The sequence below is a fragment of the Amia ocellicauda genome, chromosome 21 (genome assembly GCF_036373705.1).
Source record: "Amia ocellicauda isolate fAmiCal2 chromosome 21, fAmiCal2.hap1, whole genome shotgun sequence".
Lineage (NCBI taxonomy): Eukaryota > Metazoa > Chordata > Actinopteri > Amiiformes > Amiidae > Amia > Amia ocellicauda.
Genome location: NC_089870.1, coordinates 15,225,584 through 15,243,189, shown reverse-complemented (window position 1 = coordinate 15,243,189; position 17,606 = coordinate 15,225,584). Strand labels below are relative to the sequence as shown.

Sequence of the window (17,606 nt, the reverse complement as noted above, 5' to 3'; positions counted from 1 at the left end):
TCCAGGGGCATAACTATACTGAACCCACATCTCTGTCATTTCCCCCCTCTTGGTGTTGTGTAACATTGTGCATCCTTCCAATTCTAGAATTGCTGTGAGGTTCTCTCTCTCACTCTGTTTCTCTCTCCCTCTGTGTGTGTGTGTGTGTGTGTGTGTGTGTGTGTGTGTATACTTAACTCTGGGAGTCAGAGGGTGGCCATCCTGCTGTGGTGGTCTGATCAACTCGTGTGCGCACTTCCCTGGGGAAACGAGACCCAGAAAGGGTGTTTCTAAAAGGGTCTCTGGCTCGAACATTTCATATTTCTTTTAAATCCTGGCAGAAGGGATTAGAGAGGGAGTCAAAAATCCATTAGAATTGAATGTTTAAAAGGACAGGGAGTGGTGAGATGGAGCTGCCTTAAGTGCACATTCCCATGCGAGTGGTAGCCAGCCAGGCTGTCCCAGATTAACCGTGCCCTGTAATCCCTGCTTCTGTGCCCAAAATGGGCCTTCCTGCTTCTCTGGGTTTGGGGAAATGAAGCAAACATTTCCAATGTGTGACAAAAAGAAAAAGAAAAGCCGTCAAGATTGCAGGTCTTTTCTTATATTAAAAATAGACGAGAGATCTGACTGCTCCTGGGCTAGATTGAGAAAAACAGGTCTGCCAGGGTGGAGCCAAACAGCAAACACACTTCCATAAGAAATACAATGTTTATTCAGTCCCGGACTGGACAGCTCATCAGTCATTTTTAAAACATTTTGTTGAACTGAAAGTCAGAGATGTTTGGTATTATTTGTACATTTTCACATTGTTAAAGTTTGATTTCAGCCCCCCCACGCTGCAACAGGAGTTAAAACCACCCAGTCCCTTTATCCTTCTCCTCCGCTTTAAAAATAAGTTACATTGAAACAAGGACAGATTTTTCTACGAGGTATGAAAAGACTGCATTGCTACCCTAACTCTGAATGAACATGTGCAATGTGTCCCTATCTGACTGAAACACAGAACGATTCTTCTTTAGTAAAGTAGTGGTTATGGTCGATGTATTTTTCTCTGCCAATCGGAACACCTGTAATTCCAACTGTCCCTCCCATTTCTCTTCAACAGCCCCTCCTCTTGACCTCATCATCGTTATTATTTTGGTTTCCCAACATTTGGTTTCCTTTCAGCTCCACCCACATCTCTCAGTTGGCCGCACCATACCTCAGACCACACCTGTCTTCCCCTAGATCCCTCCCCCTGCCTCAACCCTTCTCTCTGTCAGGTGGGGCGGAGCTCTCTGTCTCTTCCTCTCCGCCTTGAGGTATGCAATGGCATCTCTGATGGCTTCGGCCTGAGGGTCTCCGGGCTCTCTGTGCAGGTACCGGCTGAAGTGAGTGATGCTCTGTGTCAGCAGACTCTCCGGGCTATGGCCCCGGCCCCCGGCACGCAATAGCCGCTCACTGGCCAGGCCCAGGTTCTTGTCCCAGTTGGGGGGGTGGTCCCTGTGTGTTTCTACGATCTCTCGGTAGAGCTGTCAAAAGGGAGAAAGGCTTGTCACACCACAGAAACACAGCTGGTCAGGGTTGGCAAAACAGTGGCCGCGTTTTTCTAACCAATTCTCGTCTCTGCAGGGATATTGCCAGGTAATGTCCTGAGCTACACTGAGCACTATAAGGACACTGTATTGTCTTGTCCCCTCAGTAGTATGAGAGGTCGGGCTGGTCATCACAGTGGTGTGGTAAGCTAGACCAGTCCTTCTGGCGGTGCGGTGGACTCACAGTGTAGGAGAGCTCGTACAGACGCGCCTTTCCCTCGCCATCACTATGCTGTCGCTCCGCCAGGTCAAACAGGAAGAAGGCCACCTTCATCCTGAAAGACATTCGATGCACCGAAGGGCAGGATAAATCCACTTACATGCTGCAGGACAAAACCTTGGCTTGGCTCTGCTGCTCTCACCACACACACACACACACACACACAAATACTGCAGTGAAAGGAACATCCTTTTCAATAGCCAAACAGAGAAATAGTTTTAAATACCTGAATGCATTTCATTGGGTTACATCCATTGTGAAGTACTCCCTTTGTAAAGTGAAGCAATGAGGGTGACAAACACTCATCTGAGATTTCCACTACAATCGTGTATATGAAAAGATGTTATTATATGAATCACTGGTCTCTAAATAAAACGTGAGTCTCGAAGGCTTGTATTTTACTCTCATCTTTTTAAGCATGTTAAGATGTGCCTCCGCGTCTGTCTCCGGTAGGATTATGTATATAGTCCTCTCTGTCACATTGAGTGCCGTATGAGAAGACACTTTCATCCCATAAAAGACATACTATACATATTAACGCACACAAGGAATCCTTATCCTATAAGTTCCACTGGGTCCTTGAGGCTCCTGGGTGTGTTATTGCAATGTTATCAAGTTTATCAAGTGGAATCCAATTCAAAACCATCCAGATGCACTGACCAATGGGAACCCTCACCTGGCTTGCCACATCTCCTCATTGGCCACCTCTTCCCAGGACCCAGGAATGAAGCTGTGGAAACAGAGAGGAGCATTGGGGACTGCAATGGCTGATGGGATACTGGCTGATACAGAGTGTGACAAGAGTTGTGGACAAGGGACTAAAGGTAACACACCAGTACTCTCCGACAGAGGGTATAAGAGAAAAACAGACTCAGAAAATCTGAAAAAGGAAGGGAGCAGCAGAAAGCTAGATGGGGGGGAAACTGCTTGTGAGGTGAAACAGAATCAAAGAGAAAGTAAAGAGGCAGAGGCAGTCAAAGAGTGACAAAATGAGCGACAAAGGCAGCGAGGGAGGGAGATAAGGATGAGCTTTAAGTACATTACTTATTAACAGCAAAAGAGAAAAGCTCATTATCCTTGAAGAAGAATTCTGAAAGTGTCAACCATAGCCTGGCACTGACACGATTAACGCAGAGATGGTAGGGCCTGGCGTGGCCTCCCGGTGCCACGGGGATGCCATGTGTGACCCAGTCTGGCCAGCACTACCGTTCGGAGAGCCAAGCTGCCCTGCCCTGTGCTGCTGGTACCTGTCATGCGGCTCGGTCCAGTTGTACAGCCCTCGGGTCCGCTGCGCCCACTCGACCGGGGGGAAGGGGGTTTTACTGGGCACCAGCTGGTCACACACACCCCACGGCCAGCGAGAGAAGCCCAGTTCCCAGCTGGAGTCCCCCTCAGGCAGCCCAATGCAGGCAAACAGAGGCCTCCTGCAGACACCAGGACAGCAACATCAAACAAAGCTCTAAATCCTCAGTTACATTGTCTCTAGCCTTTGTCACATTTTCATTTTTGAATGTATTAGTTATTAAGAAAGTTCTGCCCGAGTTCTTCATTGAAGTGTTCTGCCTGCCTTCTGTTTCCAGTCTGACAGGAGACATAGACCCGCTGTGAGGGCAATGGGCACCTTTACCAGCTCCCCACTTTCTGGTGTTATTGTTTGCCAAGGAAACACTGCCCCCTGGTGGTCTGACAGGTACTGCATTGAAATATTAAACCGGCTCATTGTTATTACACTTTTTCTTTACCACTGCCTGTCCTAATGAACCTGCTTTCCCTGCCTAATTGTAATTGTCCATCCCCTGTGAATGGGAGCTATTGATCATCAATAGGAGCATCCTTCTTATCCTGCCCGTTGGGTCTCATCAGTGGATACTGCCTAGATGCTGCAGACAGGACGACGTTGGCCCTTTGACCCTAGGCTCAAAAACTCTGGTGTGGGGACATCAGCAGGACCTGGCTCATAAACAATACAGCGATACAAACCTGAAACTGTGTGTGTGTTTGTGAGGGGCTATTAAAGTCTTGATAGTGCACAATAAATACAATACCTTTTTTTAAATTATTGTTGTACAATTTGTACACTGCAAGAAAATTGTGTCCAGCTCTACTCTCTGAGGAAACTGAGGTGGACAAATATGCAATACTCAATTTCCCTCGCGGACCAGATGGACTCACTGTGAATTGTGGGAGAGGAACTGCTTCAGGCTGAAGGCGTCCCCGCTCTCTGCCAGGACGGGGTCCCACCACCGGCCAGGGAATCGCACCCCGGGGAGGTGCCGGCCCAGCCTCGCCACGTACCAGTCATACGTCATCATCTGGAGAAACCAAACACGGCTTTCACAGGAGGACCGAGCACCATGAAGCCGGAGAATAACTCGACAGGATAGCGAGGTAACACAAAGAGGACGCTGTAGGGTCAGCGACTTTATGGGGGCAGTGATGGCAACACTGACCTCCTGGTCGACGAGGCGCAGGTCAGGCCGCAGCCCCTGGCAGTAGTGCAGGTAGCGCAGCGTGTTCCCGGGCAGGTCCCCCCGCGTCAGCACGATGGAGTCGTTTGGGAAGGTGCTCAGGACGTTGTGGGCAAACCTCTGCACCACCGTGTTGTCACTCTGATCGCACAGACTGCAACACACACACACACACACACATTATAATCCTCTGCAGGTTAATTTTACAGTATACATTATATTAGTTTAGTTTTACTAATATATTACATTGAATATTACAGACTATTATTTAATTCCACCGCATAGTTGTGATTACCACTGTAATCGTAATGCAGTTTCTAATTTGCCCAAGATCTGACAGGGGACAGGTTTGAGAAATGCCCTACAGCTGCCTCCTGCACAATAAACTCTGTGGCCCTGTGTTGGCTGTAGATGGCGTGTCCGTGTGCTGGGAATGGAGGTGTCTCTGAGCGGCCCAGGAGAGGGTGGGTGAGGGAACAGAGGTCTGTGTGCTGGGAAGGGATTAGGAGGTCATTACAGTGGTGCAGCTCCAGAGTACAGGCCTGGATAATCTGTCCTCCTCTGGGACGGTGCTCCTACAGTCTCGCCACACCCCCCCACCAGGACTATCTACTGCACTGAGCTCGGGCCGGCCCTCCCAGCAGCGGACACATGGACACAACACACACACAAACACACTACACAACGCTGCTAAAACAAACACACACTGCACTCTACAAATCCAGTTAACTAGCAGTTAAACATGATTGAATGGGGACACTTTATGTAATCATTTTCCTCTGTATTAGTCATCAGGTTATTGCAATTACGTAAACAACTTAAAAGTACTCTATTTGATTTGAAACGAAAACCCCAAAATGGAATTAGAGAATTCCTCTCGTCTCTTACCAGGTGAGTATTGTTCTCTCTTCCCAGAGTGTCTGTTCTTAAATTCAAAGACCCACTTTTCATTGTTAATACTTAATACACATATGCATAAACACCTATACATATACACACTTTTAAATTAAAGAGAAACAAGCAATTCTGGATCTTTTTGAGGACCCTGAAGTGAATATGGTACACAAAAAGCACACTACATACATATATATATATATATATGTGAAAATACTGTAGTTTTTGTGTGTATTCATATCTTAATATATATGTGTGTGCGTGTGTGTGATTCTCAGACCTCCCTGGCGGCTCGTCAGCACTCAGCCTTCCCACGGAAGGAGCCCTGCTGAGACGCGCTGTGATTTGACTCTCTAATCACAGTCAGCCGGGCACGATGTGAACTGACAGCACTGTCCAGGTTCTGTACCTGATCAAAGCGCCGCTCTGATGGCTCATAAAGTACCTTGTTAGTGTAATCTGTTGACTCTGATCACTAACATTTGAAATCAGGCATTAATGACTTCATTATTCCAGAGCCGGCCTTTTTATGTAAAATGTACAAAGGAGCACAGAGCGCCTCAGAGCTCAATGGAGGTTTGTGGGATTTATTTTTTATTTTTTACATATTTTTACTGCTACTTAAGACGTTTTCAAAATGAACAAAGTGAGGCGCTGGACACCTGTGAACTGGAGCATTTATTTGCATGGCAATAAGCTATAACACTTCTCTCCTGAAGTGCCGTTTACTATGGGACTGAACTGACACAGTCCAGCACTGCCCTGGGGATGATAAAGGGATATCAGAGCCACAGCAGGCTTTACAACCTAAGCACCAATACAGACTTCACAAATCACAAATCATGGATAAATATCACCACACAAGACTGATATTACCTTGTCTCTTGGTGAAACCTACCAATAAAGTACACAGATTGCATTTACACCCCGCTGCTCACCTGTAGTTGCTGTGTGCCAGGTGTGCCAGGACCACAGCAGTGAAGGCCCAGCCCAAACCCCTCCACAGCGCCCCTGCCCCCAACCTGCACTCCAATCCCGAGCACAGCGCCGCTAGGCCAAGCCCGGCCAGCACACACAGCACCGCGTCGCTCTGCATCCAGAACCGCTCCACCTGGACACGACACATAGCGCTCAGTCAGACCAGCTGCCCTGGGATGAGTCCCTACCACAGAGCGCACCCCCTTCAGGGCCCACACTCACCACTGCCAGGAACAGAGGCCTGCTGATGTCCAGGTTGGCTCTCCAAGCGAAGAACAGCGAGTACAGGCACAGCATGGCCGCCAGGAGCCAGGGCAGGGACCGGCGCCTCCTAGAGACACACACACAGCATGGCAGCTGAGTCACAGAGCAGGGCACTACAGTGAGATGCACAGCCAGGAGCCAGGACACAACTCTGTGCCTGCTACAGATCTAGTGACAGCCTGGCAGTTATGAAAATGGGCAAATGATGAACCCATTCTACACAATAGGTGCTTTTTGTACATTATAATTTTTTTAATATGCTAACTCGTTTTATTTTAGAAACCCCAACTAGGATGAGCTAACTGGACTAAAGCTCCATGAGCTTGTGCGTGTGGGAACCATACATACGCCCGTGCGTGTGCTCTGTGGTCTCCGTGCTCTGCGTACGTGACTGTGCCCAGCGTTCGCAACAGCCTCTCGAGTCGGCATGTGTCTTTGTGTGCGTGTGCACTCTGTGTAACGTCCCCCGCAGGCGTGCCCGGGGCCTGACAGGAGGAGCCGCTGTAAAAACCCCCCGAAACGGCTGTTAGAATCTTGAAAGGGGCCCCTTTGAAGCGGCTGCTATCTGTGCACATTAAGGTCTCCGAGTAAATTCCTCAATGAGCCGGGGCAAGAGGCTGGCAGTGTCGTGCGCACACCCGTCCTGCACTGCTCTCCCTGCCCCCTGGCACTGCCGCCCTTTATCAGCGCAGCCTCACAAGCACAGGCACACAAGCCGTGGCTAATGAATTACACCCCCTGTGATCCAGTCCAGAGGTTACCGATTCATCACACGCCACGCTCCCCGCCATCGCTGAACCCAGACAAGCAGCAGCCGCAGACAGCCAGGCCTGCTCGCTCACACGCCAGCCTCTCCTTCATATACAGACAGCGCGCACATACACACGCACGCACACACACACACACGCACACACAAAATGTCCTATATTCATTTCTCCCGTTCCTCTTTTCCTGCAACATGGTGTTTCAGGTCCATGGCTATTTTTAACATCCCAGGGGGAAGATGCATTTGGCAGAACTCCCTCAGCTCCAACATGGATCAAATAGGAGCTGACTGGTTTAACACTGCGACAGTCAAGATGAAATGCAAGAGACAAGGTATAATATAATAAATCGGTATCTTTTCGAATCCAATTCAACCTAAAATAATGGTTCGTGTAATAACCACAGTTCCCACTTTTCCACATTTGTCCAGTGTGTTTTCAGCTCGAGTCTTACCTGTCACCAGAGACCAGAACCAGACCAGTCCCGGCCAGAACCAGGACAGGGAGAGACAGGTCCCTCACACAGTGGTCCAGCTGGGCCCTGCAACAGTACATAGACACTGTGAGCAGAACAGCACCGCAAACACATGGAGAAGCTGGTATCTCAGTTTGGCTGTCCTTCTGTCATTTCTCCTCTGTCAAATTATCACCTCACAGGGGTCTGTCAGTACGGTACAACTCTTGACTCATGTGCTCGTCAGCATTTGTGTTTCTGACCATTTATTCTGCAAGTAAAGCTCTCTCCGCTCCTGATCTGGAGGGTGTGTTATCTCTAGCTGTCATTCTGTCAGCAACAACAGCTAACTGGACTACAATCGAAGAGTGCGAAGTGTCTGTCAACAAGTCCCTCTCTACCATGGAAGCTCTACAATGAAGACTAGTATAGTGGATTGTATTAAGCAGAATGCATTCTCAAAACAAGGTCGACAAAGCCCACAACCACATGGACACAAAAGACACGCTTACACACACAACAACAGGAAAGTGGACAGAGGTAGAGACATGTCAGAAGCAGGCCTTATTAGAAGCTATTTGGCTCTATATGAGTGTATTCCAGACATCTGGTTCTCTTGGATTGAAGTAATTTAGCTGGCCAGCAAATCCAGCCTGTGTCTGTTTAGGAGTAGCCTACAACAGACCTGGGGTCAGTTTAAAACACATACAGGATTACGGCAATGCTATTAAATTACAATTATTGTAACCACACATCCCCAAAACTACATTACTTCAAACTCTGAACATACAGTGAGGGAAAAAAGTATTTGATCCCCTGCTGATTTTGTACGTTTCCCCACTGACAAAGAAATGAGCAGTCTATAATTTTAATGGTAGGTGTATTTTAAAAGTGAGAGACAGAATAACATCAAAAAAATCCAGAAAAACGCATTTCAAAAAAGTTATAAATTGATTTGCATGTTAATGAGGGAAATAAGTATTTGATCCCCTATCAATCAGCAAGATTTCTGGCTCCCAGGTGTCTTTTATACAGGTAACGAGCTGAGATTAGGAGCACTCTCTTAAAGGGAGTGCTCCTAATCTCAGCTCGTTACCTGTATAAAAGACACCTGTCCACAGAAGCAATCAATCAATCAGATTCCAAACTCTCCACCATGGCCAAGACCAAAGAGCTGTCCAAGGATGTCAGGGACAAGATTGTAGACCTACACAAGGCTGGAATGGGCTACAAGACCATCGCCAAGCAGCTTGGTGAGAAGGTGACAACAGTTGGTGCGATTATTTGCAAATGGAAGAAACACAAAATAACTGTCAGTCTCCCTCGGTCTGGGGCTCCATGCAAGATCTCACCTCGTGGAGTTTCAATGATAATGAGAACGGTGAGGAATCAGCCCAGAACTACATGGGAGGATCTTGTTAATGATCTCAAGGCAGCTGGGACCATAGTCACCAAGAAAACAATTCGTAACACACTATGCCATGAAGGACTGAAATCCTGCAGCGCCTGCAAGGTCCCCCTGCTCAAGAAAGCACATGTACAGGCCTGTCTGAAGTTTGCCAATGAACATCTGAATGATTCAGAGGAGAACTGGGTGAAAGTGTTGTGGTCAGATGAGACCAAAATCGAGCTCTTTGGCATCAACTCAACTCGCCGTGTTTGGAGGAGGAGGAATGACCCCAAGAACACCATCCCCACCGTCAAACATGGAGGTGGAAACATTATGCTTTGGGGGTGTTTTTCTGCTAAGGGGACAGGACAACTGCACCGCGTCTAAGGGACAATGGACGGGGCCATGTACCGTCAAATCTTGGGTGAGAACCTCCTTCCCTCAGCCAGGGCATTGAAAATGGGTCGTGGATGGGTATTCCAGCATGACAAAGACCCAAAACACACAGCCAAGGCAACAAAGGAGTGGCTCAAGAAGAAGCACATTAAGGTCCTGGAGTGACCTAGCCAGTATCCAGACCTTAATCCCATAGAAAATCTGTGGAGGGAGCTGAAGGTTCGAGTTGCCAAACGTCAGCCTCGAAACCTTAATGACTTGGAGAGGATCTGCAAAGAGGAGTGGGACAAAATCCCTCCTGAGATGTGTGCAAACCTGGTGGCCAACTACAAGAAACGTCTGACCTCTGATTTCCAACAAGGGTTTTGCCACCAAGTACTAAGTCAAAGGGGTCAAATACTTATTTCCCTCATTAACATGCAAATCAATTTATAACTTTTATTGAAATGCGTTTTTCTGGATTTTTTTGTTGTTATTCTGTCTCTCACTGTTAAAATACACCTACCATTAAAATTATAGACTGATCATTTCTTTATCAGTGGGCAAACATACAAAATCAGCAGGGGATCAAATACTTTTTTCCCTCACTGTATATAATGGATTCATAATTATTTTATTGCATTAACTTAAATCAATCGCTGTAAAATATTGTTTCAACCTTGCTGCTCAAACCGCGAGGAAGACTGACAGATAAACGGAGCAGCAAAAAGACAGTGGGCAGCAGGACTAAGGAAGATTTACAGAAAAAGTCATTAGAAGAGCTCAGCACTTCTGTACTCACTGTAGCATTTGGGCCAGCCCCACCGAGCTCTCCGTCTTGGCCTGTTGTCACACAATCAGACAAACGTCACCGTCACACTCCGATCGACTGCCACTTGGGCAACATTTCTAATTGGCATCTAGACTGATTGAAAGACACACTGCTATTCCCTTCAAGTTAACCCTTTGTAACTCACAGAACATTTGACTACTGAGAGACTGTGTATAGTTTAGACCGCAGCAAAACAAAAAGGCACATCGGCAGTGTAGTTCATAGAAAAGTTATCTGTGTTCAAATAACAAGAAGCCCGAGATTACCAGGCTGAACGTCCCATATTCAGCCCTCAGCAGGTGAGTGAGGAATCCAGACAAGGTGGTCTGGTCCCCCCAGCTCCAGCGCGCCCTGTTCAGGAAGGAGGAGAGAGGCAGGTATGCGTAGGGCAGGAAGCCTCCCAGGAAACAGGTCCCCAGCAGAACAAGGGTGCGCAGCGAGAGTTCCTACGAGAAAGGGAGACGCAGTGAGACTCACGGGATACGTCTCACAGTGCCAGGCTCGAGAGAGAGAGTCCCCAAGTGTCAGCACCGAGCAGCACAGTGTCCCAGGGCTCACCTGGTGTGCGTGAAGGCGGAGGAGGACCCAGGGCACGATGAGCACCACGAAGAGGACCAGGGTGTGCTGGTTACAGAGGCCCAGGCCACAGCACAGCGCTCCCCAGCAGCCATACTGAAACACACACACACACACACACACAGCTGCTGACAAGAGGCCACACACTGCAGCCAAGAAGTTTATATCATAGTTACCTAGTTCAATGGTGGAGTAAGAGACCGTAGTTAACCACAAGGGCTCTTAAACTCCGGGCTCAAAGCCACGTCTCCTTGTTTTTTTGGAAATTGACCATCCGATGACATTTAGTAAACTATTTACTTCAAAGAACAGTGCAAAAATGATTAACTTTAAGAACAATTTGATGGCACTTCACACCAAGAATGGATGAGGTCTCGGCTCAGCGGGAGTCAGGTACACAGCAGCACAGTGATTGGGAAGCTGGGGGTGGTGAAAGTTGGAAAGTGAGGCAGGGTACCTTGCTCCGCTGCGCAGGGGTATCAGCGCAATGGAAACAGACAGCCAGGGAGAACAGCAGCCCGACGAAGAGGTTGTTGAGAGAGAAGACCTCGGCTGCCATCGACCACTGCCAGGGCAGTCGGGACACTGCGAACACCCCCCCGGCCAGCACGGCACCAGGCCCTGTGCCTCCCAGCCTAGGCAGGAATGACAGAGAAAGAAAGAGAGGCAGAGAGAAAGAGAGAGTCAAATGACGATACCCATCAGTCTCTGAATCTGAACCTCAAGTCTCTGTTGGTCTCTCAGGATGGCTGTCAGTCAAAGCATGAGTGACAGTATTGCGATGAAGTACCTGGCAGTGGAGTGAAATGTGTCAGTGTTTGTGACCCACTAACAACACGTGTGTCTTGAAAAATGACACATCCAATTCAACATGATCTGTATGGCCTTTTGTAATTGTGCATGTGATTTTTTTTTTCCTTTTTTTCTTCTTAAAAACTAAAATAATGGCACTCAGCACATTGCCGAGATCTGAGTGGATCTCCAATACTTCATATAATTCAAATCAAAGATTGCGTCCCCCCCACCCGGCTCTGAATAAAGATGATAAACACCAAGAAACAGGAGATGGCCGATCAGTCAGCCAATGGGGAGGCCCAAGTGTAGGGTGCTCAAGACAACATACGACCAATATCTACCTCCATCTCTCCTCCCTGTAGGGCACACACTGCTCCAACAACAGGCAGGAAAAGACAGCCACCTCGGGAGACATCTTTAGCAATTTAAATGTTTCCAGAAAAGTTTTTTTTTTTTCCTTCCTTCCCATCTCTTCTCCTGTAATTGAGGCGAACTTGGGATAATCTGTCATACGCTAAAACCCACCACTTATTAAAGAGACAGAGAAAGAGAGAGACAACAAATGAGTATAAGGAGAGTGGAAAAGGGAAAAGAGACAGAAGGAGGGGTTTGAGGGGGGGATGAAGAAAAAAAAAAGTAAAAAGAGAGAGAGAGAGAGAGAGAGAGAGAGAGAGAGAGAGAGAGAGAGAGAAAGCCCAGTCCCCAGCACGCTGGCTCTGAAATTTGAGCAGGCTTGACAATTAGGAAAGTCAGGCAGTATGGCCCTCTCCGCCATTGTGTGAAGTGGCTTAGAGTCTTCATCAGCCTATCAGCTAACTGACAGGCAGAGAGCTGCTCTATTCAAAGCTGCAGATACAAGCTGCAGGCCAAACGGCTGCCAGGTCCCTTATGACCCCACAATCCCCTGCCGGTGACAGCTTCAAGCTCCATAGCAAATTAGGCGCTCTCACATTACAATCGCAGAAGACAGATTCCATTAGCGGTATCTGAAATTGAGTAGAGAGCAGGACTGTTATCAGACCTGACTCATAAGCACCGCTATTAATCACAGGCATGATACCATTTATACATTTCCAGCTCTCTGCCTGCCGCTGTGATATTCTGCCACAAAAGGCCTGATGAGACTTAGGAAAGGGAACAATAGAGCTTTCTGGGGAAAGCGCAGTAAATCAGGAAAAGAAAAAAAAAAAAAAAACTCTCGCTGACTTCTTCTCTCTTTTTTTTTTTTTCTTACTGTGCTCCTTCTTCTTCTCCCGTCTCCCATGCATAGAGAGGAGCGAAGGATTGGGGAGGGGGGCTCCTGCCAGGAGATAGCGCCTCTCTCTGTGCACTGTTCTGGGATTTAGTTGTCAGTCAGGGGGTGGGGGGTAGGGGGCTTTAGATGAGGTGCACTGGTCCCCCACACCCTCAATTCTACCCCCCTGTGTGGTAATTAACCCGCAGCGCCCGGGCACATACTCCTAGTGGGGGGGCCGTGTGGGGGGAGGTGGGGGGCTGAAAGAAAGATTCGTACATGAGTTCCGTCAGCCTCTATACCGTGGCTTTATACAGTACAGCCTCTGGAATAGCCACTCACTCTCCTTTTAATGTCTCACACAAGAGTTTTTTTTTTTTTTTTTCTTCTCTTTCTTTCTATAACAAGTTGACATCTCTCTCGGTCATATTGTGTGTTTACAGTACAATCTCCATTGTCGTATCCGCTCCCTCGGATCACACCCACCCCCGGCGCTCACGCCAGCCAGACCCAGGACTTCATTTTCTCTCGGCTTTCTTCATATATTTCGGTTTAACCCGCTAATAACATCTATAATGAAGCTCTTTCATCGAAATCTCGTCGCTTACCATGTACTAGCGCGTGTTCAGCATCCCAACCTCTCCAATAACAGACAGGAGGACAGGAAATGCTGCGGAAATCTGCAATGTGTACTTAATGGCTCTTAACCACGGTGGCATTATTTTTGATTTCCTTTAATCCAAATGTGACATGTGTTAAGCAGAGGCTGACACAGTATTTCAAGGATGAGAAGGCAAACCCAGGTAATGAAACGCACACGGCTCGAGCGGCGAAGAGAAAGATGGCTTTCGACAGCGTTGCTAAGACGTCTTGAATGCAGAGCCTTTTCAGTAAACAAACAAAGCCAAAAAAAAAAAATGAAATAAATAAAAGGCATGCATCTTTTTTTAATTCAAAAGATGAAAAACACCCAGGCTCATTCAATAGCCAGTCATTTTGTCAGACACAACAAACCCAAGGAGCTCCGCAGTCTGACGAGAGCTCAGGGAGACGGCACAGGGTCCATGTGTAGGGGGTCGACCACCAGGCTCCTGTAGCCGCACTGAGAGGTCAGTCCTCTGCCAGTGGGGCTTTGCGATTTGTTAAGGAGTTAGTGGTATATAAAGACGAATTCAGACACCCATGGGGAAAGCACCAACAGGATTAATGGGATACGCCTTTTAACAGTGACAGTGTTTATCAAGCAGTTAATCACTGAATCTTGCACGTGTAGCTCCCTTTTCATCTTATCCCAGGATGATCCTCGAGTCCTTCACAGGGCAGTCCCAGTCAGTCCAACTTCCAATCAGACTAGGAGGACAGGCACGCCGTCCAGCGACCGGACCCCCGCAGAGTCGCCTGCCCATGGGGGCTCGGCACAACAATCCCACGTGACGTGTCTCGGGGTGGGAACAGAATGGGCAGCACGCCGACTTGTTCCACCACAAAATACATCAATACAACCCCCCCCCACAGACACACACACATACAAAAATAAAAATGAACTATGGGCCTTTAAAATGTTACCTTGTGTGCACAGTAAAGAAGTTCTCAGAATGTTTTCTCAATTTATAAATAAAAATCATCAATCAAAATGACCAACGTCACGGTGTGAGCCAATGAAAATGAAGTAATGACCACATCTGCATGTCCGTTTATTTCACACGAATGTTCCGATTCAGAGCAAAGTGGGAAAATAATAAACTAAAACAAATTGAACACATTTTCTATATCCCTGAAGAGGTGCACTCAATATTAAATCCAGTCACTGAGACTTGAATTAAACCGAGCCCTCTAGTCCAGCAAGAGTGGGGAAAGGCATCACCTACCCTGTGCTGTAGCCTGCATCACTGTCAACACCGCCTCCCCACCCCACCACTCACTCCTCAATAATATGAAACACTGACCTCAGCCCCCAGCCTGCCACCTCTGCCATTGTCTCAGTAGGGCTTGGCTGTGGAATGTCTTCAAAATTAACCAGCACGGCAAGGCAACAATGGAGCAAAATGATCAGAAATACCTAATTAAAAGACATTTAATAACATAAATATTTCCCACCAGATGGTTGTTGGAATTCCGGATCAGCCAAAGAATATGTGTGTGTGTGTGTATGTGTGAGAGAGAGAGAATGCTAGCAGAGCTGAGAAAGTATTCTTAAACCTGTATTTCATTAAAAAATATATATGTTATAGATGTGCAAATTTTAAAAAGTGCTGCAAAAGAAATGTGTGATTGTGTGCTGCACTATGGGTGTGAAGGCTGCTATGAATTATTTTGTTTCACGATTTGCACTGTGTATATGTTTATTGCATTTAATCGCAAATTCACACATTTCCTCATTGCATAGACATTTGGTTCAGCCCTTAAATTCCATTCCAAAAGCTTAAGCGTAAAGTAAAACTCCACAAATAGTTAAAACAAACCACTGTAAACCTCTGCATATAGGTTTAAAAACTGCCACAGTACAGAATTAATCGTAATATTCTCGGTCCTTTTGCATTTAATACACATTCCCTGATATTATAATTTGGTCTTAAATGCATTCTTAATCTGCATGTTAAGAAAAGAAAAGAAAAAACATGGCATTTCCTAAATTCATTTAGCCATTATCCAAACAATTGCACTGAGCTGCACAGAAATATAAGGTTGCTCTACCCAATCTACTAAACCGATCTCAGAATACAATAATTGCACTGGCTGATTTGCGCACTGCCAGAAAGTCTCATTAAGAATGGCTGGGTAAAGTAAGGATGTAATATTCAAGACTGGCGCGGTATGGAGACAATTGCAGGCCTGCGGGCGGGAATATTAAATGCTACAGTATACCGCCATTCCTCCCTACAGTAATGAGGAAATGACAAGTTCATTAAACAGCTGTTACATGGCATTAAAGGACTGCTCCTCGGGGCACCACGGGTCAATCTATGAGGCAGAGATTTCCAACCAGTCTGCGGTGGCACAGCGGTGTTGCCATCAGACAGGAACCGGAGTGGCACAGAAAAAGGTAACACATTAATTATTCATGAATGTATTCTTAAGAATAAACTTCTAATTTGTTAAAATAAAATAAATTCCTAACAGAATTCAATAAAGATATCTAAAATTAAACTAAAATATTGAAATGTACTGTATTGTATTGCGGGGTACGCAACCCGTGGCCCATTTATCATATGATTGCGGCCCATGTATTCTATTTCACGGGTGGTTTTGTATTTTAGAAGAAAATAAAATGGCAAATGATAGACAATTTAAATACCATACAAGATAGTAGACAACATTAATAATCCATCATAAACTGAAAATAAGAATAAGCTAAAAGCAAAATACTAAATCAGACAGCATACTAATTCTAAACAGCAGTGCTAAATGCAGAGAGGTTGTGCAAAACACAATTGTATTACATCAGTAGGTTACCGGTTTCATTTTAACCCAACAACAGCCAACAGCAGCCAACCGCAACTTCAGGCAACACAAGAATATCAAGCTAGGCCCATGAAAATCTACACACAATTGTGTTTGGTCACTAGAAAAGCAAACCCTAGCCTTAACGAAAGCTTAAGAGTAATGGGGAATTTAACCCTAACCAAAGCCCAGACCAAAATACAACTCTAAACTCATCAATTAACTTCATTTTAGAGCAAAAAGGACTTTCAAAAACGCCACTTATTGCAACCAGCATAGTAAAACACTGTCCTTTCACAGCATTATCCCCAGTGCTCAGCACAGACATATAAAATAATTACATTAAACTATTCAATTAAATAATTAAAATAGACATAAAATAAAGCCCAGCCTCTGGGATTAGCATGTCTCATTTTCGAGCCGAGGGGGAAGGTGGGGCAGGGACAATAAAGAGCAGATTTGAAGCTTCATGGTTCCCGCAGAATTCCTCTGCTCATTGGCGGCCTCTTCCCCAGCTGGATTTCTGCCTGGTAACAGCAGATGTGCCCGAGAGTAGCGCAGTGCCCGGGAGCCAGGGGTGTACCTGCCTCTCAGCCTCGCGGCAAGGCATCGGCGCCAGGCACACACCCAGAACACCCTGCCTCTGTAACACTGCAACAGCCCGCCTGTCCACATTAAATCCAACCGTGATCTTCTTGTCACCGGAATAGTGTCCGCAGAATTCTAGAATCTAAAAGAAAACCAGGAAATAAGAAACACACTGCACATGTGCAGTGTGTTTCTTATTTCCTGATTTCCTCTATACTCTGCTGTGTGCAGGGTTTGGGGGGTGTGGCACTGCCAGTACCACATAGTCCCATATGTTCCTGGCAGTGCCACGTTCCTTGGATAATGTAGATTTACGGTCAGGCAGGTTTCCTCTGCACACATCTCAGAGCATGGATTCCACACGGAGTTAAAAAGCTTGGGCAACTGATGGTTTACAATGAGATTAAATGGCCTGTACCTTTTGGTCTTGAATTCCTTGCCTGCTGAACCCAAACACTATGACTGATCACAGTGGTCTTTGCAAACAGAAAAAAGAGGCAAACCTCTTATGCTGGACGTCTGTGCTTTCAATCTCAGTGTTAGATAAATGTAAAAATCATTTTACCATGCCATGTTCAACTGAGAATAAAAGGGAGGAAAAGAGCCAGACAATACCACATTTCTGTCACTTTCTGCTTGTGTCCCTTTATTGTTCTCCTCTGTGAATGAACAGAACAGAGGGCAAAGAGCTCCTTTAACTGTTATCTTGGGAAAGTCATGGCAATGGCAGCGGAGAGACAGACTTCGCGGGCTGCGGCCCTGCCGAGATGAGTATGC

At 46.6% G+C, this 17,606-nt stretch overlaps 1 protein-coding gene across 2 annotated transcripts in view; it reads right to left on the bottom strand.

The window, feature by feature from the left end:
• Positions 1–671: 671 nt before the first annotated feature.
• The window catches only part of tmem260 (transmembrane protein 260), a 28,053-nt gene continuing 11,118 nt past the window's right edge, over positions 672–17,606 (bottom strand). For both annotated transcript variants that reach the window (XM_066694460.1, XM_066694461.1), the window contains exons 5-17: positions 11,229–11,406; positions 10,754–10,867; positions 10,462–10,641; positions 10,166–10,206; positions 7,599–7,685; positions 6,339–6,447; positions 6,077–6,249; positions 4,227–4,398; positions 3,949–4,088; positions 3,024–3,200; positions 2,453–2,506; positions 1,741–1,831; positions 672–1,493 (exon numbers count right to left, since the gene is read on the bottom strand). In XM_066694460.1, coding sequence (XP_066550557.1) covers positions 1,206–1,493; positions 1,741–1,831; positions 2,453–2,506; positions 3,024–3,200; positions 3,949–4,088; positions 4,227–4,398; positions 6,077–6,249; positions 6,339–6,447; positions 7,599–7,685; positions 10,166–10,206; positions 10,462–10,641; positions 10,754–10,867; positions 11,229–11,406 — 1,804 coding nt within the window. In that variant the 3' untranslated portion in view covers positions 672–1,205. The remainder of the gene's footprint in view (positions 1,494–1,740; positions 1,832–2,452; positions 2,507–3,023; positions 3,201–3,948; positions 4,089–4,226; positions 4,399–6,076; positions 6,250–6,338; positions 6,448–7,598; positions 7,686–10,165; positions 10,207–10,461; positions 10,642–10,753; positions 10,868–11,228; positions 11,407–17,606) is intronic.